Source organism: Staurois parvus, unplaced genomic scaffold (assembly GCF_062004578.1).
Source record: "Staurois parvus isolate SC_StPar_1 unplaced genomic scaffold, SC_StPar_1.0 ptg000014l, whole genome shotgun sequence".
NCBI lineage: Eukaryota > Metazoa > Chordata > Amphibia > Anura > Ranidae > Staurois > Staurois parvus.
In genome coordinates, this window is record NW_028317810.1 from 14,549,720 (window position 1) to 14,577,667 (window position 27,948).

The 27,948-nt window shown below is 39.6% G+C and overlaps 1 protein-coding gene across 4 annotated transcripts in view; it reads left to right on the plus strand.

The window, feature by feature from the left end:
- The first annotated feature begins 682 nt into the window (after positions 1–682).
- The window catches only part of AIFM3 (AIF family member 3), a 93,778-nt gene continuing 66,512 nt past the window's right edge, over positions 683–27,948 (plus strand). For 2 of the 4 annotated variants that reach the window (XM_089677645.1, XM_089677651.1), the window contains exons 1-2: positions 683–954; positions 22,433–22,658. In XM_089677645.1, coding sequence (XP_089533771.1) covers positions 22,628–22,658 — 31 coding nt within the window. In that variant the 5' untranslated portion in view covers positions 683–954; positions 22,433–22,627. The remainder of the gene's footprint in view (positions 955–22,432; positions 22,659–27,948) is intronic. The other 2 variants (XM_089677658.1, XM_089677665.1) reach the window with 1 other exon arrangement.

Consider the following 27,948-nt stretch of genomic DNA (forward strand, 5'->3'; position numbering starts at 1 on the left):
GGCTCTGTCATATTTGAGGGTTGCCCTGGTCACCATGCCCAGTCTCCTGCCTGGGGACTGGCCATGGTCCCTCAAACATGCCGATCTGGGCCTCCTCTCCCGTTCCAGAACATTCTCTAGTTTCTAGAAAGGTGGTAGGGCTCCAGAAGCCCTGACCTGTAGAACCTCCCTGCCTGTCCTGAGGTGACATTGTGATTTAGTCTAGGCTGACTCATAACATAACATTGAAACAGTAACAAACCTCTTACCATGCATGCAGCACATCTACACATTCCAGGATACTTCTGGTTGGTCATTTCTAAAGGAAATTTGAACTATCTGAACTGGTTTTAACAACCGGTTATAGTTCTCTCAAGATAAGGCAGGTGCTGGTGCTGGGTGAGTGCACTCACTACATAAACATGAATACTCGACTGAAACAATTGCGTGTGTTACATCATGTACTATTGGGTCACTAGCCAATGTCCCTAGGCAGTTTATACTACAAAGATGGTGTTGGTGACCCAATATATTCTCTGGTGAGATAAGCAATCTTTTTTTGTCAGCCGCTCAGGTGTGATTCTCCTAAGTGGAGAGTGACACAAGGTTTATTACTCCAGAGATTTCTTATCTTGGAAGTAGAGCTGGTTCACGCTAGGGGATAGACTGGGTGGGAGGGGTCAGAGTGTTTGACAATTCTTGCTGTGCTTGCATCCTGACTTACTTCATCAATACTGCATGCAGCTGTAGGGAGCTGGCTGTGTTCTCTGCTGCAAACCCAGGACTAGCAGTTCTCTCTCTGTAGCCTCCCTTCAAATACACCTACCCCCTCCTCCTCTCTTCATCACAGTCTTAAATACTCTGAGTGGAATACAATGCAAAGAATTCGCAGTCTTGCCAATGTCAGTTTCTGCATGCTCTGAAAAAGCCAAGAAGAGCTCTGAGCAAGCTCTGAGATATATTCCCTCTTTTAAGGTAAGAGAATTCTGTTTTTACCATCACTACTATAACAACATAATGTCGATAAACTTGGTAACTAGACCCAAAATGAAAGAAGCCTGAAGACAGGTTCACTGTGCAATGCAGATTGGGATATGACAGAATGCAGGTGTAAGCATCATGCCTAATGGGATAGGTATGTGCACCCTGTACTTGCTGTATTCGTACAATGATCCAGAACATGGCAATTAAAAGGCTAGATAAAACATTACTATGTTCTGAACACTAAAATGTTCTGCTGTGCTGGAAGCATGCAAAGCCAGGGGCATCTGTCAGATCCTCTCTGTTGAAAAAGCAGTAATTGGTGCAATTCGTATGGCTGAGCACATTGGCCATTTAGCATCTGCACTGAGAAACTTACTTGATCGCACTAAGGCATTTAAATGCATAACTTGCGACATGTATTCCTAGGGAGTACAGCACCATTGACGGATGTCTAGTCTAATATTTCATTATATGTTTATTATATAACCTGCCGCAGTTACTTATTGTAGTAGAGTGTCACATTGTGATTGACATGAAAGAACAGGGTCATCCATTGGTCTGTAGCACTGCTGCCACTGTCACAGGGCTAGCTGTCACTCTGTACTGCACATGTGAACTATATATAGAGCAAATACAGACAGAGATACAGGTGAAAGTGCCGCATTCAATTAAAGAAAGATTCAAACATTTTAAAATAATTTTTTCAATACATATGAAACTAAGTGACAATGTATAAATATTTAACACTTTCTAATGGTTAAAAATATTAGGTGACAAGACAGTATTTAACAATCATCTTCACATTGGCTAAACTACATTGCCATTATCATCATCATGTTGAGTGGTTTAAAAACGTACTGTCAATTGCCTCATTCACAACAAATTGATTTCAATGTACTGAAATTAAGGTGACTGACAGCATGAATTTTAATTGCTCAGCAGCATGATTAGATTAAACCATCCTTGTAATTTAGCCCTGAATCCAATACAGAACAGCTGAGAATACTAAACCACCCAGAAAACAATCGTATTGGTTCTGATTCACTAAAACATTAGAAAAGAAGTAGACGCCCATAGCAATCAATCCGTAAAATGAAAGGTGAAAGTTATTGGCTGCAGTTCAATTTTTGTGTTCCATATTTTTTCAGATTTATGTATTAGCCTTTTTGTGTGAGCATATATGTAAATTGGATAGTAAGGGTTTTTTATTATTCAGAAGAGTAATTTTCACCCTTGCCAGAGTTTATACTAAATACCCAGCCAGGCACAAAGAATTGTTTTAATCGAATGCTGGTATTTGATGTAAACTCAAGCTAAACTTCTGTATATTACTGTAATTATATGCCTATATATCTTTATGAAAATCTGCTGTACACATATGTAAAATAATACAAAATAATGCATAGTACATATTAACCTGCGTAGCAGAAGAAGGCACGTTCATGAATAGTAAATACAAAAAATACTTGAGTCAGTATACTCCACGTTCATGTGAATAGGAAGGTCATTCAAGAGGTGCTGTTTATGTGTATTTATAAAAATTTGGAGGGCTATTCATTCTGTGAAAATACATGTGCAAATTGGGACATTGACTGCCAGTAGGCTATTTTCTTTCCAAGTGTTATTCATTCATACAGAATAGAGTGAATTAGGAAATACTGCATTATTGCCACTAGATGGAACTGATGATCATAGGAAATAAAATCCTATTTACTATGATCATTAGCTCCATCTAGCAGACATAATACAGTATTTTCCCAAACCATTCTATATTTTTATTATGAATGAGTAAGATTCAACCTGGAGAGAAAATAACATTTGTCTAAGAACATTGGATTTTGCCCACATTCACACAGAACACATGGATATTCTGTTTAGTAAGACAGATAGCTTGGTGAGTGTTTTATTAATACACCCCTAAGTAAACCCTTTCACAGAAGACAGCAGCACTAGATCTCTCCCGTCTTCAAATTTTTTTTATTAATGTATTGGCTGACTTCCTCTTTATAATAGCTTTATACAATGAGAATTCAATATCGATTCAGCTCACACTCTTGTGCACTCTTGTGCACAAACAAGACTTGAATATGGAGAGTATTAATTCATATAAGCCTTCAATCAACCTTGTTTGAAATTCTATTGCATAATTGATTTATGGTTTCATGCTAGCATAGTTTCATGTTGTTAATACTGGACCCTCTCATGATCTAAAGTCTCTGAAGGCAGAACTGGTCAGATTTTCCACATCGACCAAACAGATGCCATATTTAATTATCTTACTGCAGCACAGGAGAATTGACTGGCAACCATCACCAAGATCTGTTTTTCTTATAAATGTCTAATGACAAGAGGCTGTTTTCAGCTGTTTTTAGAGACTGTACATTGAAAGATGAAAAGTATTTAACTGGGGTGATAGGATTCTTGGTGCAGGGCTTTGGTAATCTAACCTACAGATCTGTAAAATTTGACCTATGGGAATCTCATCTAAACCTACAATCAATATATCTGTCTGGGAGTTAATTTCATTTATATTTAATTATTTCAATGGGCCATAAAGAGAAGACAGAACACCCCAACCTTTGGTTTGTCCAGACAATTAAAGGTAATTGGATTAACTAAATAATAATGCTTTGGAAAGCACTGGATATTCAAATATTTATTTGACAATCCATATTCAGCTTAGGCCTTTGAACTAGAAAGTACATTTAGAAATCAACCTGTATGCTATGTAGTAATATATATTGATTCTGTGAGTTATTTTTGGAGGGAGTAAAAAAGTAACAAAGTAAGTACCTGCACACCATTGTTGGCCAACATGTCATATTTTGATGGTCTTGCTTTTATGCCAGTTCCACCAAAGAACTACAAACTTAAAATGTTACTTTTTATGTGAAAAAAAGAAAGACAATAGCAGTGTCTAAAGCCAGCCATGCATGGATTTAAATTCATGCTGGTATAGTGGGGACCAGCTGAATTTAAATCTGTGTGTGGTCCCTGCAGTTGTACAGAAGTTGATCTACCAATTGACATCTGTATATCCACCCTGTTGGATTTTCCCTTCTTGATCAGTGCTGCAGGCTACTGATGGTGGTCAGAATACAATAGCTCAGTGGGGAGGATTATGACATGCACATTGAGTGTTTGGATGGGGGAATTGAGTCAATTGAGTCCTGATTTAGTCTTGATTCGGGTTTTAATGTAAAGAAGTAATAAATGTAGGGACTCTACCCTAAGCAGTAGAGTGCCTAGACTAAAATTTGGGTTGTGAGCATGGACTGATAGTTCTGCTGTCCTGAGGTCCTTCATAAACTCAGAGGTATTATTACACTGGAAGTAATGTAAAGCTGTCCATAGATGGTTCTTTTTTTCAGCCAGTGGAGCATTGTATTCAGACAGCTGGACTCTCCGATGTCACACTACATTGATCAGCAGCTTCTGCCACAGATCGACAACAGTTTTCTAGATTGTTCATTCAACAGAAGTGGATCTAACAATCAACTTCTGTCAAGCAGGGACAGCCACACATGAATCGAAACTCAGCCGGTCCCAGTTAAACCGGCCGAATTTTGATCAATCCATGGCCAGTGTAAAAGGACAGAACAGCCTGAGCTTTGAACATTAATGCCTCTCTGGCCAACTGCTAGAAAGTTTAGTAACAGTGGTGCATGATGAAGAAGGATATAAATATTTGGGGTGATCCTTGAAAGCTCTCTTGCCTCCCAGGCTCTGCCTGGTGAGGAGGTGTGTGTTGCTGAGGTTCTTGTCCTCATTGGACATTGGAACAGGAAGGCAATCACCTTGATTGGAGAAACAGGGGTAAAACTTCACCTACCGATAAATGTCCTGGGGAGATGGGTAGAACTACTGCCGGTGGACATTGCAGGAAGTTCTGGTGGCTCATCTAAGTTGTATGTGTGTAATCTCCACTGGCAGTAGCTTCTACCGAGTTTTCCAGGGTGCTCTACAGTAGACAAAGTTTTACCCCTAATGCTCCAGCCCAGATAATCACCTTACTGTTCCACTACTCCTCCAGCAGGACAGTTGGAAGCTACAGGCCCCAGGCTTGGGTTTCTCTGGAGCATAGCACACCTTTTTCAAGAAGCAAGCGTGGGAGGTTAAGAACCTCAGCAACACATGGTCTGACTGTAAGTAGAGATATTGGGTTTTATCTACTAAAGATGGAGAGTACAAAATCAGTACAAATTAATTGAACAAGCTGAGGTTAGAAGTTGATTGGTTTCTATGCAGAAGTGAGCCTGATTTTGCACTCTTCAGCTTTAGTAAATAGACCCCATGTAGTCTGAATTTTGGTTGATTTTTGCCCTGAGGTGAAATGCTAGCCTAGAATTCTACCTGTGGGTCCCTAACCACCTTCAGAACAGTGCATTTTGGTGCATGAGAAGCATGAGAAGCAACAAATAAAAAACTTATGTCAGACCCCAGCTTCTGTCTACTAGGTTCTGGTGACCTCACTGTGCCTCAGCGCTGCCTCCTGGAAAAGTCTAGTACTCGAAATGTGTTCCTGATATGTGCTGGAGGGCACATTGATGTTACTGGCACCGACAGGAAACAACAGAAATCAGCGTCAATGTTTTTAATGTTTTTCTTATAATTTGTTTCAGCTTTTTATTTGGGATGGCAAGCTCCACTTTAAACATCATGCTACCCTAGGAATACCTGACTAATGTTGACCATTTGCTAAAGTTCTGCCCCATGTTGACCATTTGCACATGTTATTGTTTTGGCAAAGACTAGAATGTACAACTAAAGGCAGAATGCTACAAAGTCCAACAAACAGGAAGAAAGGTAAGCCTGGCATCAAGCACCGACCACCAAGTATAATGGCTGCTCCAGAGAGTGTCTGCACTCTTCACTCACATTCAAGTTCATAAAGAATGCAGCCACACATTGAGATCTCCAGCCTTTCAAACAACCATTATTGTACTAAACAGATTATGAGCTACACAGGGATCCTGGTGCCATCTATGATCTGTCTGACATAACAAAGCTTGATTGAGATGCTTGAGATCCCAGTGTGTGGCTACATTCTTTTAGAACTTACATAGAGGCAGCATACTGTCTGCTTTACAGTATATGTACAGACCAAAAAGAAAAAGACGCGAGGGTTAATTTGCTAACTGTAACTACAAATCCAGTCTTGTCCTCTTTTTATTTCTGCTCACCTCTCCATCTCATTTTTCAGAGTGATCACATACACTCACCGGCCACTTTATTAGGTACAGTTGTTTATTTGCTTAGTAACACACATCTCTAATCAACCAATCAAATGGCAGCAACTCAATGCATTTAGGCATCTATTCGTGGTGAAGACTACTTGCTGAAATTCAAACCTTTCAACCTAGCATGTTGGTGCTAGACGGACTGGTCTGAGTAATTAAAAAACTGATGATCTACTGGAATTGTCACACAACAACCATCTCTAGGGTGTGCAGAGAATGGTCGGAAAAAGAGAAAATATCCAGTGACCGGCAGTTGTGTGGATGAAAATGCCTCGTTGATGTCAGAGGTCAGAAGAGAATGGGCAGACTGGTCTGAGATGATAGAAAGGCAACAGTAACTCAAATAACTCAAAAAACAACATAAAAACATGGATCCATCAACAGTTCAGGCTGGTGGTGTAATGGTGTGGGGGATATTTTCTTGGCACTAGCAAGGTGTACCTAATAAAGTGGCCAGTGGGAGTATATAAAAGTGAATCTCATTAGTAGGGACACAGTCAACAATAAAAACCTAGGAAGACAAAAAAATAGAAGCATCACTACACTTGTGGAAGTCCAAAATTAAAGATAAGCCAACATGTTTTGGGCTACCTTTCTTTAGGGCTGAAGAAAATAGTGGATTAGGAGCTGGACTGATTAGGAGCTGGACTTCAGAAAGTTGAACATTAATGTGGGGTCTTAATGTACTGTGCCAGTTCCTGCTTAGGTTCAGCAGCCTAAACATTTTTATAAGATCTGCATATAGGTGTCCCAGGACTAGCAAAGCTGCCTGCTATTCTGTGTATAATTTTTATGACAAAATAGAGCAAAATTAGTAGTTGAGAACTCATCCATCTTACCACTTTGTAAAACAATACAAACCTGGACGCAGTTTTACTTATTACGAATCCAGACTCTTCTTGTTTGGAATACAACACAATAGTTGTACTTCACAGTTTCTTTTCAAGTCTATGGGCCATCTAATGTAAGGCAAGTGCTAGTATCTTATCTCAATTCTCTATAAAAAAAAAAACTGTCAGTAAATGCTTGTAAAAATAGCAAAGTCAAATTGTAATAACAAGGGCACTTTAAAAAAATGTTCATTAGGGTTGTCCCTGCCTTTTTGTTTGCCATTCTGGGTAGAAAATATATAGATGGGTGGTTAAAGCCTAGACAGAAATGTGGTCCATGGACTGAGCGAAGAAGGAATTCCTGTGAGGAGGGAGAAAGATGGATTGGAAAATCCTCAGGGAGAGGATGCGTTCCCTAAGGCCCCTTTCACACGAGCAGACTGATTGGGTCTGTCTGTTTTTCATGCAGACCCAATTGGACCACCCATTGTTCTGGGTTCATGTGTCCATTTATACCTGCCTGCATTTGATCCGGTCTGCCAAAATCAGACAGATGGGGACACGTTCACCATCTGTCTAGTGGATCTGATTGAATGACATTTGGATGTTAATGGACAGGACATCCAACCACCCCATAAAGAACAGAAGGTTGCTCTGCACATGTGGAGTGGACATTAACTTGTCACCTGCCTGGTCAGCGGAAAGATCCCTTTCTGAGCAGGCAGATCCGCTGGACAGAGCCCACCCCAAGACAAGCTGGGAGAAATTCATGCTAAATTGTTTTACTCTGGAGGAGAATAACTGAGCACCTGAATGCTCTTAAAGAGAAAAATGTTTACCATGCCAAATCAAGTAATAGGAGGAAGGCATGTATATCTGGATATCACTAAGACATTTGATACAGTACCCTACAAATATTTAATTTCGATTCCATTGATAAGATCATATGTACCTGGGTAGAAAACTGGTTACAGGAGCACATCCAGAGGGTGGTGATTAATGGCATATTTTCTGAATGGTCTAGCGTTGTGAGCAGTATGCCCCAGAGCTCTGTGCTGGGACCAATTTTGTTTACCTTGTTCATAAATTAGAAGTTGTAATAAATAGCTCAATCTCCATGTCTGCTGAGGATACAAAGTTAAGAAGGGCAATAACTTAAATAGCAATTTTACAAGAAGTCCTAGTTAAAATAGAGGAGTGGGCAACTAAATGGCATATGAGGTTCAGTGAGGAAAAATGTAAAGTAATGCACTTTGGAGCTAAAAATATGAATGTAAGTTACTTGCAAGGAGGAGAACCTCTGGAGGAATAAGGATGGAAAAGGATCTGGGGGTTCTGGTAGATCACAGACTTAAGCCAGCCATAGATGAGCCCAAAAAATAATGAAAATATTTGTCGATTGTCGAATGGTTTGTTTTTTGCATCATTAGTGTGCAAGCTGCGACATGCGATTTTCGGGCCACAGTCGAAAGTGCCTGATCCAAAATGCTGTTTTTTTTTTTTAGAAACCTAAACAAATGATGGCACAATCATGTGAGCTATTTTCATTTGATTGATTGCCAGAACGTTCAGCTTTAGCAATAGCATGCAATGCCAAGCTGCAGCTAGCAAGGCTAGCAGACTATTATCACGCATTAAAAAGGGTATTTACTCAAGAGATAAATATATAATTCTACCACTTTACAAAACCCTGGTTCAGCCTCATCTTGGGTATGCCATCCAGTTCTGGTCACTAATCCTCAGGAAGCATGTGCTTTACTGGAAAGAGTCCAGATAAGGGAAGAAAGCTAATAAGGGGGCCTCTGGACCTCAGTGAACTACAAACAAACAAATTCTTACTAGAGAAGAGGTGCTTAAGAGGGGATATGACCACAATATACAAATATTTGAATGGTGACTCTAGCAATAGAAAACCATTTCACCTAAGGCCTGTAAGCAAGACAAAAGGCCACACAAGGCAGTTGGATTGGAAGAAGTTCAATCTTAAACTGCTTAAGGGGTAAAGTGGTAATGGTGTGGAATTCTCTTGCACAGTTGTTGGTGTCAACGGAGAGGGTAGATAATTTGGTATAATTTTGGTAGAGACACACACACACATTGCACCAGTATGGACTAGTGTCTTTGTTCAACCTTACCAACCATGCAACTATGTACAGTAGTTATATGTGACTGGACATTCTGTTTTTTGGCTTAGAAAAGTGTGTAAGATGTGCTCTGTAAAGGATGAGGGTAATGCTACCCTGGACAGAGGACACTGAGGGCACAGCTTGTGAAGGCCTAGCAGATATCTGTCCCATGTCTGTGAAAAAGAATAGGTGGTGTTGAATGGCACAACCACACGTAACTTGGGACATAGAGTTCCTGTGTTGAGAGACTGGGGGAGTGCTAGGAAAGGGCTATGTGTATGCTGCTTGGGCTTATTATGGGGGTTGCAAGCCCCCTATGATTCTGTCTCTATGTAAAAAGGGAGTCCGAGGTTTCAGATATAGTCTTCAGACCACTTCTAACCAAAGTTAATCCAAAGGTCCCCTAATGGATTACAGCCCTGGCCTAGTAGACCCCAAACAGTCTACCCTCCCTAGCCATGCTAACCCAAATTAACTTAGAAACCCCCCATTCAGCTGCTTCCTTACCCTTTGCATGACAGCTCTGGCCTTCATTTACATCCTTCAAGCACAAAATATCTTGGCGTATGGCTCCATTCTAGTCTATTTAGTCTCCTATGTAATGAAAAAAAGGAGAATTTTGAATTTTTAAATAATAGTCTGATTAGAGGAATGTTATTCTTCTTTTCATCCATAAATAATCAATTACTGTATGTAGCACACTTTCAATGTAAATCAGTTCTCAAGTAGTCCGCAACACAAAGATCATATGTGTCCTTTGTGCAAAGTTCATAATGTGCAAGGAACATGCAGAAAAGAACACAGTTTTCTGAGTGAACAAAGAAAAAGTATTAACAAAAATACCATATACATTTCTTTTCAGAATCATACAGGCTTAGAGATGACTTTGATCCAAGGCATAAATGTACAGCTATAACCAGAAAAGTTCCAACGCCAGTATATATTAAATAATTCCAGCATACACAGGGACTTCCATTGATTAACCCAAAGAGTGTAAAATCATTTGATTTTCTATACACGTATAGAAATGATGGCATGAAGATGATTTTGCCTGTAACACCTCAAAATAAACCTATCCTCAAAGTAAAACAAGTAAACTGACAACATCTATGAAATACCTGGGGGATCTCTGTTATGCAAATACCAGCTTAAGGCTCTGCTCCTTCCAGCTTCCCATACCCCACTTTAGGCTCATTACTGTACTGGCCAATGATGTGTTGAAGGCGGGAGGGGAAGGATTCCATTTCCAAACAATTGAGTTGGTATTTGCCCTGGGAGCTTTAAATTAAACTACCTGGAGGGCCCCTCTGGTTACTTCGTTCCATGTAATCACAACCAGTGACCTAAAGTATGATTTATTAGCACAGAACTAACAGAACTAGTAAATTACTAAAGTGCAGTGAAGTCAGATAACCCGCAATTATGCATGTGATGAATTGTTTGAAGCAAACTTCTCTTCACTTTAGTACATTGACTGCAGGGGCTTTATCTCAGGGTCCTTTGAGTACAGCAAACCAGTTAAATTTTCCAATGAATTTGCATGACTTATATCTGGTTTTGTGCCTTCAAACCTAAAAGTCTGACCTTTTATCTCACTTTGGTAAAAAAATTTTTTTTACTTCAAACAATTACATATATAGAACTGGCCAGAGGCATGTTCCAAACAGGAACAACACTCTGTGAAAACTTTAGAAAGAAATATACAAGCTGCAAAGTTATAGTAAGTCTGCCTCTCAAAATTGTCGCTTTTTTTATAGTGCAAAAAATAAAAAAACGCACAGGCGATCAAATACCACCAAAAGAAAGCTCTATTTGTGGGAAAAAGGATGTAAATTTAATTTAAGTGCAGTGTTGCATGACTGTGAAATTGTCAGTTAAAGTAACGCAGCGCTGTAAAATGGTCTGGCCAGGAACTGGGGTAAATACTCTGGAGCACAAGAAGTTAAAGAAACATTGACACTTCCTTCAGCTCTCTTAACATTTATTTATTTTTTTCAAAAGCTGGCTTGGCATTTAAGGAGAATTCTGAGGAGACTTCAACACAACTATGCCTATGTACACCAACATTTATATATTCATTGCTATATAATTACTTAAATGCTAGGGTTACTAGGGTCACACTTACTCACACGTAATCATACATGTTCCCTACCCAAAGCAAAACACTCTGCTCTTCATCAAACGTATGAGGGTGCCATTTCTTCTTAATCACACCCCCATGCATCAGAAAATGCAGGGTGGTTTTATGTATGTGAAACCATATGGTGCCACATTGCCTGCACAAGTGTGAACCTAGTCCAAGCCTGATCCTGCTGTTTAAAAATTTGTCACATACACCTGAAAATTATTGCCAGAATGGCATTTGTTTACATGTTTATGTAGCAATTAAATGTGTTGAGCTTGGTTCACAATGTTCTGGTGTGGTAAAATACCATGTATGCCAAAGTCTGAACTGGAACTGAACACCTTCCTTCCCTGCCTATTGCAGATTGATGGCCGGGCAGGACACTCGCCGTTGTGACTGTGCGTCATATGACGTCCTGTAAAAATGAACCGCTCACGGGGCGGGGCCGTGCAGCGGTGCGATCTGTCACCGGCTGTGTCTACGGGACACAGCCGATGACATATCCCTACACCAGCCCATTGCCAGTGTCATGTGACTGCTGTGACCAATCACAGCAGATCACATGTCAATTGTATAAAATGGATGGCTTCCTGTCATGCCATCCATTGTATACAAATATGTTGTTAGCTGTGACTGGTCAAAGCAGTAACATGATACAGACAGGGCCAATCACAGCCCATCTGTATCATATGATCTACTTTGCCCAATCACAGCTAATCACAACAAACGACTGAATGAATCAGTTTCATTCAGTAACAATGACTGCAAATATCAATGAAATACATTGATATTAGCAATCATAATGTGTTAAAAAAAAAAAAAGAAAAATACTGATCACTTGTTCAGAGTAGTTCAATATTACTATGGTAACATTGTACTACTTTGGTCACAGTGTGTTGAAAAAAAAAATAGTAAAAAAGAGAAAAAATTATGTAATAAAAAATAAACAAATAATAGAACAATTTAAAAAAAAAATACAAATTATAATATTATTATTATTTTTATCATTTTCACCAAGGAAATGTAGCAGAATACATTTTGACCTAAATTTATGAGGAAATGTTATTTATTTGCTACATTTTATGACAGAAACTAAGAAAAGTGCGTTTTTTTTTTTAAGTTTCAGGCTTTTTTGTTTTATTTAGTAAAGAATAAAAAACTCAGTGGCGATTAAATACCACCAAAAGAAATCTCTATTTGTGTGAAAAAATGATACAAATTTCATATGGGTACAGTGTTGTATGACCGCGCAATTGTCATTCAAAGTGTGACAACGCTGAAAGCTGAAAATTGGCCTGGGCAGGAAGGGGGTAAAAGTGCCCGGTATTGATGTGGTTAAAGTTAGTTTTATATGGACATCTTTATGTTGAAGCCTTTTCAGAATTTAGTTAGCGATGTCTTCACTTTCTAGTTTTTTCTTTTTTTCCTTGCACTGTAAACAGGGACCCGGTTACCCAAATCTGTCCTGTTTAACAGTACGTTGGCAAATAGCCATACATGTGAAATAGGTGAAATTGATTTAAAATCAATTTCTTTTATTGTTACTTACCCTTTTTTAATGCTTTGTCATGCTTGTTAGAGAAACAATTCTTCATGCTGGCTTATTTCTGTGCATTTGCCCACCTGAATACATTACCCTATGGAAATGAGACATTTAGCTAGGTCACACGCTCTGCATTTCTTCTGCATGTCACACAGAGGGGACTGTAAAATGATAATATAGCTGAAGTGTCTTAATTCACATTTCGTATCTAAAAAATATAACTGTGTTGTGTTGTGGTATACATAGACATTAGGGCATTACATTGAAGCTGGCATTTTGCAACCTGGAAGCAAACACTTTGGGTGGGGTACATTGTTTTGCTCTAACATGACCTAAGGATAATATTAATTTTGCATTTAGAAAATATCCAAAATGTAAGTATACTTGTGTATATAATCTGTTCATACAATGTGAATCACAAAACCAAATGAATTTCTATGATGATGCTACGTAACAGAGGAACATTGAGCCAATATCACTATGTCAACCAAACAGTTCATTTTCTATCTTCCTGTCTTTTGGGGGTAACAAAACAATATAAATATTACTGTATGTGTTGCATTTGGTGTCACATCCTATAATGAAGGTCCCTTGATCCCATAGGGAAAGGGAGCCTTGACTGATGGGGGCATGGCTAAGAGTTGGGCTTGGACACATGCACATGATTGGCTTCCTATGTATGGGGTGAAGGGGCAGGGTCTGAACTCTAATAAATTTTACACTAAGGTAAGCCATAGGTGATTTCCGGAAATGCAACTTCAGCAGAGTTGAGGTACACAGTTGTTTGCCACAGCTTTTTTCAGTAGTTTTGACCTTGCCAGTGTCAAAAGTTGCCTTAATGGGCTATGCCCTTGAATGGAAGTTGGGTCAGTCTAATGTCTGTCCAGCACTCATCGTAAAGACCTTTTAGACTTAGTCAAGTTAATATTTAACCATGTTCACAGTAGAACTGTGTTTGGTACTGACTGTTTATGTTGGAAATTGCTTGAATTGATGGACACCCCTTGGGGGTTCATCAACACAGTACACATAGTACTGATGCACAGAACAGTGCCCACAAGTAACAAAAGTTCTGTTCTGTACATACGTAAGCCTGTATACCACCAATTATGGAGATAAATAAAAGGAACCATGACATCATTGAACTAGCTGGAATTTAGGTAGACAAGCAAAGGGCGGGGGGAATGTCATGGAGTGGGGAGAGAGAGTGGGTGGTCCCAGAAACTGGTGGGGAAGGGGACTAATCTTTAATTCTGCTTTAAGGGATGGTTCACACCAGATGCAGTTCACTGCAATTTTATTATGCATTAAAATGCATGCACAGTGTTTGCCATGTATTCCAATAGCCATAGTTCTCACCACTGCAATCAACAAACCTGCTGCATTTTTTTCTGTCACACCAAAACCGCCCTGAAATGCATGTAAACGCACCAGAATGCACATTTGTCCTGATTTTTTTAATGTCAAAATTAAAATAATAGGGAAAAAACAAACTGGAACACATCAAAAATGCATGTAAATGTGTATGTAAAAAAACATTCGGAACACAGAAATTGTGGTGTGAGCCAGACCTAAGAGTTTTGTTTACAGGTTTACTGGGGCCTTTCCCATTGCATCTGGAACCTTCTATTTAGCATAGTTTGAGTGGGGTTAAGTTGTATACATTTCAAGATTTCCAGTATTGTATCTGATTTTCAGGGGTGCTGATGAAAGCTGGAAAATATCACTTATCCTGGCAATGGCCTGCATTTAGCAGTGAATATGCATGCAGTCAAAATATTTAGGAAAATCTGGAAAGAATGTCATCTAAGCTGCAATAAACCGAGTGGAGTGCTGACATAGATTGGACAATTGTGCATTCATACTTTATGATGATGTTAACTTACACCTTGTGCCTTTACCAGAAAACATACCCATACCGATGCCACCACTGGTGGGGTGACAGGAAGTCATGGGTATAGGTCCAAACTATTGTTACGTAAAGGCATATTAAATTCAAATCCAAAAATGGTATATATTGCAGCGTACCAATTAGATGTGGTGGCTGCATTTGTTTTTTTAGTCATTTTTACCTCTGTTTTCACCTGGTGATCTGGCCAGTAACACACCTTCTGTATTAGAATGCCCCCACTCTGGATGAATGAGCACAGTGGGCACCTTTGGACAACAGCATTGTCAGCCTGCAGTGAGGAGCGTGTTAGATGGACTAGAAGATTTAAATACACTAACAAATTGAGGCCAAACTCTGGCTAATATTTTATAAGGCGTTACAGCAAACAGTTTTTCCTTTTGGGAACACATTTTACATAAATGGATAAAAGCTGATCATTGTAAGCACCCCCATAAGTGTTAAGTGGTTTGGCTCATCTTTGTGACTGATACATTCTGCTAGAGAGCTTTGTCTTTTAAACAGCAGACTTACTGGCTGGATCAACACGTGAAAATAGAAAAAAGTCTAAAAAAGGAAATGAATGGAACCATCAAATGTAAGAAATGGTAAGCTGCAATATTATAAATGTTTGCTTTTGGGTTTAATACCACTTTAATAATCTTTTTTTAGTAATACAGCAATATGCACTTTTGTATTATCGTATTATGCCTAAAAAGCTGCGATCCAGTTGAATAAGTTAAAAACACTTCAGTATTATTATGTAGTATTTATAGAAGGGCCTGGAAGGCTTCACTGCTACTGTGTAGTGTGGGCTTCCCTAAATTTCAGAATATTAACAAAATTCTATGCAAGATGCTATTGATATGTTGCTATTGAGAGTTTTTGCTTTCCCAGCTAAATTAGAAAATGTACAGAAACATAAAGTGAAAGAAAAGCCTAACTATATCTATTCCTAAAATTGTTCCCTTCCCCCTCCTACTACCTTTCCTGCCTAACTGGTATAAAAAAGATGTGTGTGCGTCCCTATCTTTAATCTTCTCTGGTCTGTTCACATAATCCCACTGTGTCAGTGCTGCATTGGAGAGGAGGGAGAGCCAACAACAGCTGGGCTGTGGGAGTCTATGGGTGACGTCACGACGCCTAGATTTCAGAGCTGTTGTCGCGCAGTTCCTTACATAGAGCTGCAGGACCACCTGATTGGACTGAAGCAGGTTAAAAATAGTTAAGTATATTGATCTCTTTTTTTACAGGTTGGGCAGGCTGGGCTTTTAACATTTTTAAAAGAATATTTGTAGTTATGCTTTTCTTTCACTTTAAATACTAACAATACAAGTTTTTTTCACCTGTAAATTTTTCATAAGCAAACTTGTAAAATAATATAACTTAGGATAGGATGTAAAAGTTCTTGTGCAAGCAAATTATGACTAATACTTGGGGAGGCCTTAAAAATAAATTGGATGTCGAAAGAATTGGTGAATTTAAAATTGACCATTCATTGATGACCTCAGCATGAATATTGTCTAATATAGTAAATCCATAAACTTAAACAGGAAATGGGGGGGCGCATACTCATACACCAAAAACCTCCGGGAAGACCAAAATGACCTAACTTTTATTAGGATTTTAATAAATAGTAGGATTGTTGTGTGTACTTGCCAGATTTCAGGAATTGTAGATTTATCAAATTTAGTAGGAAATCGTTTCAGTAATAATATAGTAAATCCTTCAGACATGCTTGACATTTTTGACAGATGTGATTTTTTGAATGATAAACTTTGAAATGTATGCAGAAATTGCACATTGCTTGACCACTTCTGCGCTGCCCTGTAGCAGAAATATTGCTACAGGGCGGAACAGGTGCGCAAAATCACGTATATAGCAATTCGCTACCTCGGCTGTCAGTCACCGGGTCCCGGCCGGTGATTCCCCGCTGGCACCCAGCGATCTCCGAGTATTAACAACAGGGGAGAGACCTGTGTATAAACAACACAGATCTCTCCCCTGTCAGCTCCTGCACACTGCTTTGCATGGCTCTGCATAGCAGAGCCATTCAAAGCAGTATACACACACAGCAAAACAGCACACAGTTAACCCTTTGATCGCCCCACATGTTAACCCCTTCCTGCCTAGTACCATTATTACAGTGTCAGTGCTTTTCATTAGCACTGATCACTGTATTGGTGTCACTGGGGATGTCAGTGACACCAAGTCATTTCCCCCCCAGTGTCAGAATGCCTGCCGCAGTCCCGCTATAAGTCCCTGATTGCCGCCATTCCAAGTAAAAAAAAAAAATTCCAGTATATATACCGCAATTTGTAAATGCTATAACTTTCACATAAACCAATTCATTTACATGTATTGGGATTTTTTTTAGCAAAGACATGTAGCTGAATACATTTTGGCCTAAATTTCTGACAAAATTAGATTTTTTAAAATTTTTTACTGGACATGTTTAATAGCAAAAAGCCAAAAGTATAGTTTTTTTTTTCAGAAATTGTCTTTGTTTTTTCGTTTATAGCGCAAAAAATAAAAAACATAGAGGTGATCAAATAACACCAAAAGAAAGCTCTTTTTGTGGGAAAAAAGATATAAATTTAATTTGGGTGCAGTGTTGCATGACCGTGCAATCGTCAGTTAAATTAATGCAACGCCGTATCGCAATAAATGGCCTGGTCAGGAGGGGGGGGGGGGGGGGTAAATCCTCTGGAGGGCAAGTCGTTAAAGTATATGAAAACATATACACTGAAATCTAATATAAGCTCTAACATATTTAACATCTATGGGCTGCCAAACTTTACATAAAAACGAAGTTCAGTAAAATTATTCTGCTTATCTATTGTGTCAAGAAGTGCCCCAAACATTAGAAAATCACTGTGTTGGGAAACTGTCATCTCGTGTCTATGAACAGTTTTATTTTTAATCTCTGAAGATATTATTATTATTATTATTAACAATAATAATAATAATAATAAGGATTTATATAGCACCAACAGGTTGCACAACACTTTACAATATAAACAGAGACAGTACAGTCAGAATACAGTTTAATACAGAAGGATTAGTATAACTAGTCTAATTAGTGGCCTGGTGCTGTCTCGTACTAGAGGTCATAAAAAAGGCACATATAAACTATTTTTGATATACTAAAAGTTGAAGGACAATAGTCATTGTTATCACATGGCTCACTAGTTTCTTTACGTTTATTAAGGAAGCGATTATTTTTCAAAATGCCCTAAATGCATACTTGTATTCATCAATTATGCTAGTCACTAAGATTTAAGTTTAGATAATGTAACAGGTCCACTTGGTGTCTAGATACAACAAAAGAACACAGGAAAATCTGCAGCTCAGACAATAATAGCATAGTAGAACAAGTAAAGCCATTATAAGTACGTGTGTCTTTGTGCAACCCCCAGAGGATTAGTATTGGAAAACTAAATACTTAGAAAAATGGTCACTTGCAGACAGGTCACTTTTAAGAAAGGCAAAATTAAAGCTGGGATTATATTGTCCTGGTTCCAAGGTTGCCGGCCCTGAGCCAAGGATTTTAATACTTGGTACCATTTGCTGTAGCAAATAAACCCTCTGGGAGGTGACGTTTTATAGAGTTAAACAATGCTATGTTGACTTCCCAGCTTCTTGCCATTGTACTAGGGAAGACAGATAATGTGCATGTCTCCTCATCACTTCTAACATTCACGTTTCCTTCATTTGTTAAGGTAGGTTTTGCTGACTCTTGTTAGACAATGTTGGAGCTTTGCTGTAACTGGTACTTTAGGAGTCTGATCATTTTTCTAAAATGTACTGACATTTCCTGTCAAAGAGATGATGAAACAATACAATTCCAGCTGATTTTATTCATGTATATGTAGCATCATCCTCATAAGGGCTGCTTGTATTTCTGCCCAGGTTTCTCCCTTTCTTCACCCCGCAGCCAGGCACAGGGTATTTTCAAAGCCAGGTACACACACACTTCTGCTCGTTGTCTTCAATGACCAGTCAAGGGGATGTTTGTTTTTGGAGTTTTATTGTAGAATTGGTGATAGGGATTGGGAATTTAGTAGGATACTCCAAAATTAGAACTATTCACACAGAGGACATCTAGCTGATCTCTTAGTTGAGCACTGTTGAAGTCCTGGCTGAAATTAGGTAGCAGACTTCTCTTTAAATTGCAGCAGCAAGTAGTTTAGGAGTGAGCAAAGTCCCTTTAGCAGTAGTAGTAGTTACAGAGCTGAGCTCCTCAGGTACAAGCCAGTTATGACCGACTGCGACAGCCCAGAGATAACGTAGCTGAGCAAAGCAGCAGTTGGACAAACTCTTCAGAACACTAGCTGGTGTTCCCTTTCCTTTTAAGACCCACACTGACAATCAAGCACCAGGGGGGTAGCAAGCACAAATTCCTCAATGTCTGTACTCATAGGGCCCAAAGACAGAATTGTTGTCTCCTTCCAATCTCTCAAGCGAAACCCTTCAGTGATACCAGAAAGAGCTTTGGCAAACAGCTCCCCTTAGTCAGCCTACTGTAGAACCAGGGTCAGTCTCTATAACTTCAGGTCCTCAGCTCGACCACCTGAGGCCCGCATGGCAGCCAGTGCCAGATGAGGCAAGCCTGCCTCCAGCCTGGCTTGGTTCAATCCTTTCCCAGGAAAGACACCGACACTGTGTGCTCCCAGAACATAAATTCCACTTCCAGCATGCAATGGGACAGCCCTCCCCAGCAATTGGCCTGGGCCAGGGGCGGACTGACCATTTGGAAATTCGGCATTGCCCGAGGGCCCGGGGTCAGTAGGGGGCCCTATGAGATGCCCTTGGTACTTTTTTCATAGGCTTTTATGAGTTTGGGCAAGGACACAGGGGCCCCATGATCCCCTATTGCCTGGGGGCCCCGTGAGTTGTCAGTCCGCCCCTGGCCAGGGCTGTATCCATATTCATGCTGCTCATTTGCCTAGTTCCCTCCTAGGTTCTGGAAGGCTCTCATAGCTTCCTGAAGGTGGGCAGAACTCAAATAGCACCAGAGCATCATGAGCAGACCTAACTAATCCATCACAGCACAACTTGATTTTCCTGACAGCCTCTCTGTGAAGCAGAGAAACACACCTCTGCTTAACCTAACTATACAAATCCTAGTACCTACCTAGGAGGGTGCTACATATAGCTTAATTCGACCCCAAATTTTCTATTAATTTATGTGCAGACTGGTTGTACAGATGCCAATCTCTTGATCGACTTCTGTACAAGTAGCCAGTTGCAAAATTCTTTCTCGACCAGTGCCGTCAGCTATGGCCAGTGATGCTGATGAGTGTATTCTAACAGGGGAGGCCACATTGAGTGTGTGGAAGGGAAAATCAATTTAATTTCTGTCGTTCAACTCGCTGGTTGAAGGATAGAATGTTAATCTTGTATGGCCTGCCTTAGGGTAACCATTGATGAGCAGACCTGTCACCTAGAACGATGGGTTATAATATTTTTTTGGACCAGCTATATATAGTACTATTTAATGTGTATGTAAACCCTAACAATGAACTATTCTTATTTGCTCCATTTTGACTCTTTCAGTATACCACTGAATTGTTTTGCTATATCTATTCAATAAGCTCAAAAAATACCTGTTCATCCTGTCTGAAATCTTGTGAGTCTGTAAGTTCCTGTGTATTCTTCAATGTTTCCCAAGCAGTACTGTCATACCTGTCCAGTTCACCTCTGGGAACTACAAAACACTTCCTCCTTTATTATGGAAATGAAGAGAGGGGGAGGTATTAACACACTTTGTCTCCTACAGACAATGACAGTGGTTCTCCTAAATAGAAACATCACATTGAATGATCATTGGTGCACTTATACAGGAAGTGCATTACTTGCAGGGCCACCATGTGAAAATAATTGGTCAACAGCCTCCAAAAAAAAAAAAAAAAAAGTATACTACATTTTTGTTTTTAGATTTAGATTTAAGATCAGGCCTCATTGAGAAAACCTGCATGTTAAAAAGAGTGACTAATATGGACAAATGCTAACAATGTTCATTTTTCTAGCTACACATCTAACTATAGCTAAAACTTGAGGACAACCTTTTCTGAATCAAATGGAGGTAAAGCAATAAATTATGGGCACAAGGATCCTAGAGAAACTTACTTCTATACTAAACAACACACACCTTAAATTCCTGAAAGTATGGTCCCTGTGGCTAGAATACAACCACAATCTGAACCTCAACCAATCCTTGCTCTCATTTTGAAAGACAAATAGACTCCACCAGTGCCAGGACAAGGCCATCTAGAGCCTCGGGGCAAACATGCCAAATTGCGCCCCCCCAAGATGTATGAGCATTATGTGTCAGCAAAAATCCCCCCCCTCAAAAAAAGTAAGCACTAATCTGCATGCTTACCACCTAAGCAAGTCCGCTCCCTACTGAAATCCCCCCTCCCAGCACAAATTTTTGCCCCCCCATCCCCCCAGCTCAAATCATCTTTCTACCCATATGCCCCAGAACAAATTTCCTTACCCCCCCCAAATTTCCCCTTCTAGCACAAATACACCCCCAATTATCCCTGCTACTACAAATCAGCCACCCAAAAAAGTCCCCTCCTAGCACAAATCCCTTCACCCTCCCTACCGTATCACCTTTTCTATCACAAACCCCTCAAATCCTCTCTACTAGCTCAAATTCTCTTCTTTATGGATTTTTAAAACCGGCACTTGTTTGTTTACATTCTACAGTCAAAGGGCAATCCCGCTGATAGCAGATGAGTCATGGTTGTTAAGGACGCTGCGGCCAGCTGGCCGACCACTCCTTAACAATCAACTAATCTTCGCAATGAATTTGGATTGAAACGATTTTCAGTTTGATTTGTATACTCTGAATCTATTAAAAAATTGATTGAAACTAAATGAAACTAATTTCGTTACGAATGCAACAAAATTAATTAGTTAACTAATCAATCCGAAACTAAACACATTTTTTTATTCTGCTCATGTCTAATATTACAACCCTTGAAAAATCAAAGAAATATATGTGATAAGAGTGACTAAAATTAACATGCGCTATGAAATGTGCTGGAATCTTACTGGCCACTATAGTAATTTCCTCCCTTCTTTCAGGAGCACCATAATTTGAGCTATAAACAGAGGAATCAATAAGGACATATAGCAAGAACAAACATCAATTAGATTTTCTAGAAAATAGGTTCTTTATTCAAGTAATGATTATTTGCTGTGTACAAGAAACCAGTACTAAATAATGGATGTGTATGACAAGTGAAAGGGGGTCTGGTTGTTTTGATTAAGTATGACACCCGCTTAAGTTGGCTACAAGAATCATGTCCATGTAACATTTTACCATACTATTATACTGCTTCTCTGCTCTGTGTTACTTAATCTAAAACCATATCAAGCTCATTGATAAAATACAGAATATATTTAGTGCAAATTACTTATGAATTAACATTTATTTAAAGGGATCATGTCATGTTGCCCATACAGAGTCTTTTGGTGGTCCACCCTCTGACCCATTCGTACTGAGCTTCCAGCACTCCCTTTGTTTTAATATTTAAAATTGTTAAATGGTAAATCATATTCTGGTCACTGGTCAATATACTGACCTCACTGTTGATTTCATCTTTGATCATTTTAGAAGCAGTGATGGTTTTCTGTTGGTGTTGTGTGGTATAAAAAGGTTTGAATGTACATCTTTTTAACAAAAGTCTTGTATCTTACACAGGCTATGAGGATACCTCACAACATGAAGAAAAAGATTCTGTCAACCATTTGGACACATTTTGTCTCTACTTTAAGTTTCAGGCTCTTATAGTATCTACCCAACCTAAATATGGCTTAGAATCCCACCTAACGTCTGTCTTTGGGGGACCATTGCATGGTTTGTGTTTTTCATAGTTTTTTTTGTACTTAAACCATCATGGGGGGATGCTTCTCCAAACCCAAGCCAGGTAAGAACCCATTAATATTACATTGCATGTTATATGTCATACTGCTACACACAACAAACTGGGTCAGACTTAAAAACTCTGCAGGGGTGACTGCTGGAAGGAATGTTAATTCTGCACTCTTGCAGGGAGGATTAAAGAACGCTCTGGGTTACAATTAATCCAAGGAAAATTACACTTCAGTTTCTTTCACGTACAGAACATTCAGTTGAAATGAGCACAGAATGCTTACTATAATAAGCTTGGTCTAATATAGTTTGTACCCAGCAAGCCTATGCCAGAATAATGAAAATAATTCCAAATCCCTTCATTCTTGTAACAGCAGGGGATAGTTTAAGAAGTGAGGATTTTTGACTGTTCATTATAAATACAAAAAAAGCAATTATTTATTTGAAAATACAGTTAAAGTGTTTTAGAGTTTCCAGAAGAAATTATTTAATATGTTTGCATCTGCTCTAGAGCCTAAAGGCCGATTTAAAAAAACTGGATCTTAAAAACTGCCAACATAAAGCAATTAGATTGCATGTTCAATTTCCCCTGCATGTAAAAGGCAATGAAGCTTGGTTGGGTTTTTTGAGCAAAAGTCAGATTTCCCTTTGCTACATTTATGTAAAATATATTCAATATCTTAAGCCATATGTAGCATTACCCCCTTAGGAATTGCTGAAGTTTTGGGTCCCCCCTATAGTCCTGCACAGCCAGGCAACACGCATTTTAACAGACTTGCATCCAGGAGTCAGTAATCAGTAATCAGTCCTTGAGCTTGTTTTTGATGTTTTCGTAGGGGATTTTAGAACTTGGGGTAAGGGGCGTATGTAATGTCCAATGGTATGGAGAAATCGAGAACAACTTCCTCAACTATGTACAAGTCTTTACACAAAAAATCCTCTTTGTGTAGAGCTAACCAGCATCTCTTGTAGTACCACCCCATGGCTGCCTGGATGAATCCCTAAGCAGGGGATCCAGTGCCTGTCTCTTTAAGAAATAAGACAATCCTAGGTGGTGGCTAATATGGTTTCCCACCAGAGTGCACCTTCCCCTATCTGGCCCAGGGGGTGCAGGTCTACTCACTCAGTCCTTCTCCTGTGCTGCTGGTTGGTCAGTGGCTGCTACCAGGATTTTTAGCTGGGCCGCTCCTTCTATGCCACACAGGTGATCCCCTCTCAGAGGGCTGGTGAATTCCTGAGGTTTGCTCCTTCCACGATCCTCTACCTGTAGGTGAGCCCCTCTCCCTCTGAGCCCCCTCACAGGCTCCTGCCTCCAGTCGCACATCCTCTCTTCTCCTCCAACAACTCCCCTGTAGCTGAGCAGGCTCAGTTACTCTTAAAGGCTGTCCTGGTCCCTTGCCAAGCCTCCTGTTGGGGATTTGCCAGGGTCCTCTAAGAGTACAGACCAGCCACTCCTCAAATCTGCCCACTGCTTCTAGGCCTTTCTCCAAAATTCTAGAACAGGGGGAAATTCCAGAGGACTGGTCTGCAGAGCCTCTCAACTCTGACCCAAATTTGCCCCAGCTAGTTATCACACCCGGGCTGCTACTCAGCCCTCCTAGCTAACGATTGAACTAGAGCTCACCCTAGCTAACTAGGAGGATGCTACACATATGTAGAACTTTCCTAGATGTCTTTATAGTCCAAGCTTTTGTAGTTATTCTTAAACATGATATATACACATGTAGCACACCCTTGGGTGATGCTTGGCTAGATATATAGGTTCAGCTCCCACCTGAATCTGGGGACACCTCCGATTATACCCAGAACACTTCGACACTCTGAGAATATTTTTTATGGGTTTTCTCGAAGAAGACAAACCCTGAAAAAGAACTAGCTGATTTAACACAGGTAATGTACATAAAACACAGATACCACTTTGCATAACACAGTAAGAAGTCACAATTCACTCGCCAAATTCTCCAAAAACTGACTCGTATCACACTGACTAGGGTGACATATGAGAGTGACATTGACACATGAAACAATAACTGTTAATGAGATTTAGCAGCTTATTGACATTTGCTATAGCAGTATGAATCTAGAGCAGAAATGTCCTACCTAACCACTGGCCAGTGAGATGAAACTTAAAGTCTCTCAACGTTGGGGCCCTTTAATCAATGGAAGAGCGCTCACTCTCTGCATGGGAGAGTATTTGTAATCCAGGGGTAGCATGATAGCACAGTCTCCTTTAAGCAGAATCTTCCAGTGAACATTGCAATAGAAGAAAACACTTCAATAAATCTTTACCATACAGGTGAAATCCTGATATACTGACACTTGTTCAGTATATTCAAAGCAGCAAGCTTCTGTGAGGACTTGGAACTAAACACACTCTTCAGCCACAGCACAAGTTTTGAGGAGACAATCCAATAATATACAGTGACAGAGTTCTCTCATCAATCAGCATCAGGAATAGCTAATTCTGAGCAGCTTGGGCTTTCCAAGATCTTTATCACTCTGAGAATTAGAGAGCAGGCTTTCTCATGACCATTCTCCAGAGATGAACAGCAAGTGCAGCAATATCAAAATCCCCTTTCATCACAGAGTACTCACTGTTTCTGGATTGTCCTCTAGATAGCATTAGACAGTAGTCGAAATCCTCTCTTTCAGCAGCTTCCTCTCTTTCAGCAGCTCCAGACTTTGAGAGACACATGCACTTGAGTGGCTGTAATCCTGAGTGTCAGACAGGACAATCCTTGATTTGCACACTGTCCTCCTGCAACAATTCCTCTGCTACACACTCCCAGCCCAGCCCATGGGCTCTAGCAGCACAGAGAGTGAGACTCTGTGACTTTACACCAGGAGCCCTTGCTCCATGCGGTCCCCTGAAAATGTCTGCCTCCCCACATGTGCTTCTTTCTTTTTTTCCTCTCTCCTTTCCTCCACAGCCAATCATAAGTCCAGCTGCAACAGTGCTGCTATGGTTGGATCCTTTTCAGCTGTAGCAACAACCAATTAGAACACAGTCCTGCTTTTCCTGTCTCTCACTCACAAAGAGAGAAAAGAAAAAAAAATGCTTTGCAACTGCTGTTTAAGATTTAAAGCAACCAGCACATCTCTACACACATATTATGTGTTATAATAAAGTACTAGAAGCATTTGTTGTACAAAAATGGTCATTTTCCATAGCAGGTTTCAGCCTGATTGGTGAATTTTAACTGGAGTTCTGCTTCATAGCAACCCTATACTGACAGAAAGTCATCATGCAAAGTAATGCTAAATCTTTGTGGTACTCATATACAACTTTTTTAGATATCTGGCATAGAATATTTAAATGGATCCAGTAGTAGATAAAGGGGGCCAGTGGTACTGTACAAGTAGGAACAGACAATTTATGGTACATACAAGTATTCAAATGTGTTGGTAAAACTGTACATATCACATATCCAGGTGGATTATACAATTTTTTTTCAGGACAAGTTTGGCTTTCCTTTAGTGATAAATGGTAATAATAACGATGATTAATGATAATGTGTATGTCATTTGTTATTTGTACCCATAGTATGGCCCAGAAACAATAGTGTGCATTTTGCTTTTTTTTTATCCTACTTAAAAAACACTGACCCTGACACTAATTTTTTTTTTCTTTTATCTTACCGAAAATACACTGACCCTGACCATTGACCCCAAACTTTGACCCTGACCTTTGACTCTGACATCAACCCCAACCTTGATACTGACTAAGATGAAACACTGATCTAGCCATTTTTTTCTTTATTATTAAATTATTTTTCTCAAGCCTTTTTTTTCTAGCAAGGAAAAAAGATGCATCTTTCTCCTCATTCAGAGGAGAAAAAAAAAAAAAACAGGGCGAGCAGAACAGTGACCCAACCAGAGGATATCAAAGCAATCAGGTGATCAGGAACTGGGGCTCTGTGTTCCTGATTGTTAGTACAAGACCCAAGGCTCTTGGTGTGCACCCAGTCTCTGTGCTGGGAGCGCACCATGAGCTCTGTGTTCTCCCAGCACAAACACATATATCCTCACAAGAAGACCCACTTCAGTGAGGCCGCATATATGTGTCGGCGGCAAGGGGTTAAAATATTTACAAATTTTTACCAAGCAGTAGAAGAGTTTTAACATGTCATCTCTGACCTGTCTAGTTGCTTGTAATATGAAGCTATTATTTCTATAAGTTCTTTAAAGTTCACAATAAAGATTTCAAAGTCAGATTTCAGGTGGTTTATACAGATTTCACACTTGCTGTCCTTCCCCATGCACTGCAAGGGTTAAATGTTCCTTAAGTATAGTTGGTAAAGGAAAAGGCTGTCAAGCTTACCTTATTCATTGATTCCCAGACTGCTGGTATTCTGCTCTTCTCTCTGGCTGTTTGGGCTGTGGATGGGCCATTGCCATCCTCAAATACCTTGCAGGATTATTGGTTCTGCAATGTATGTTATGATGTGAGCATGCAACAACTGGCCAGAAGACTTTAGAGAAGAGGTTGCAGGGGACAGTGTGCAGGAAGGCTGCTGGAGTGATGATTAAGGTAAATATTACAGCTTCTTTGTCAACCTCTAGACCTGGTGAGCCTTTAGCCATTGCAGTATAGGGAGGCCCCACTACAAGATTTTTTTTCTAGTGCATGAAATTGGACTTTCATTTCTTCACAATGCCTATAGATACAGAGATAACTGAGGGCTGGTTTTAAAGTGCTTTTACTGCTTGTTCAGGATATGGAAACACTTTAGTGTGCATGATCTGGGCACAAGCTCACTTTAATTTCTTTCTCTACAGAGCTGCATTAATTCTGGCCACCAGAGTTAGGCATACATCAACAGCAGCAGCACTGACCTGTAAACAGGCTCCTGGCTGCTATAGCAGCTGAGAGTTTGTTTACCTTTTCTCACTTGGCTTTTTAGTATCAGTGATTCTGTCACTTCTACAGATTGTGGCAGGTAAGCCTTGACATAACACAGCCTCATCTTTTATATTTTACGAATAAGTTTTGGATTGTAGTGTCTTTGTGTGCATTAAAATTAATTTGAATGTAAGTTTTACTGAAAATATGGGTTTATTACACAGTTGTGGGTCTTTATTTTCAGACGCCATATAATGTTTTAGGGGTTTTAAGTAATCTTCGGGCCTACACGTGAAAAGAAAAAGACTACAAAAATGATGGGTTAATGTTCCACCATAGCAAAATATACTATTCTGATCATGAATGGGGATAGTACATGTAATGATAGTATTTGGCATAGGAATTAATTTTTTTTAATTTATTTCTTTTTTTTAAAATTTTCTATATATCGTCCTACAGGCAAGCTGTTCTGCAAAGGTGACAGTACCACATGCTGAAACAA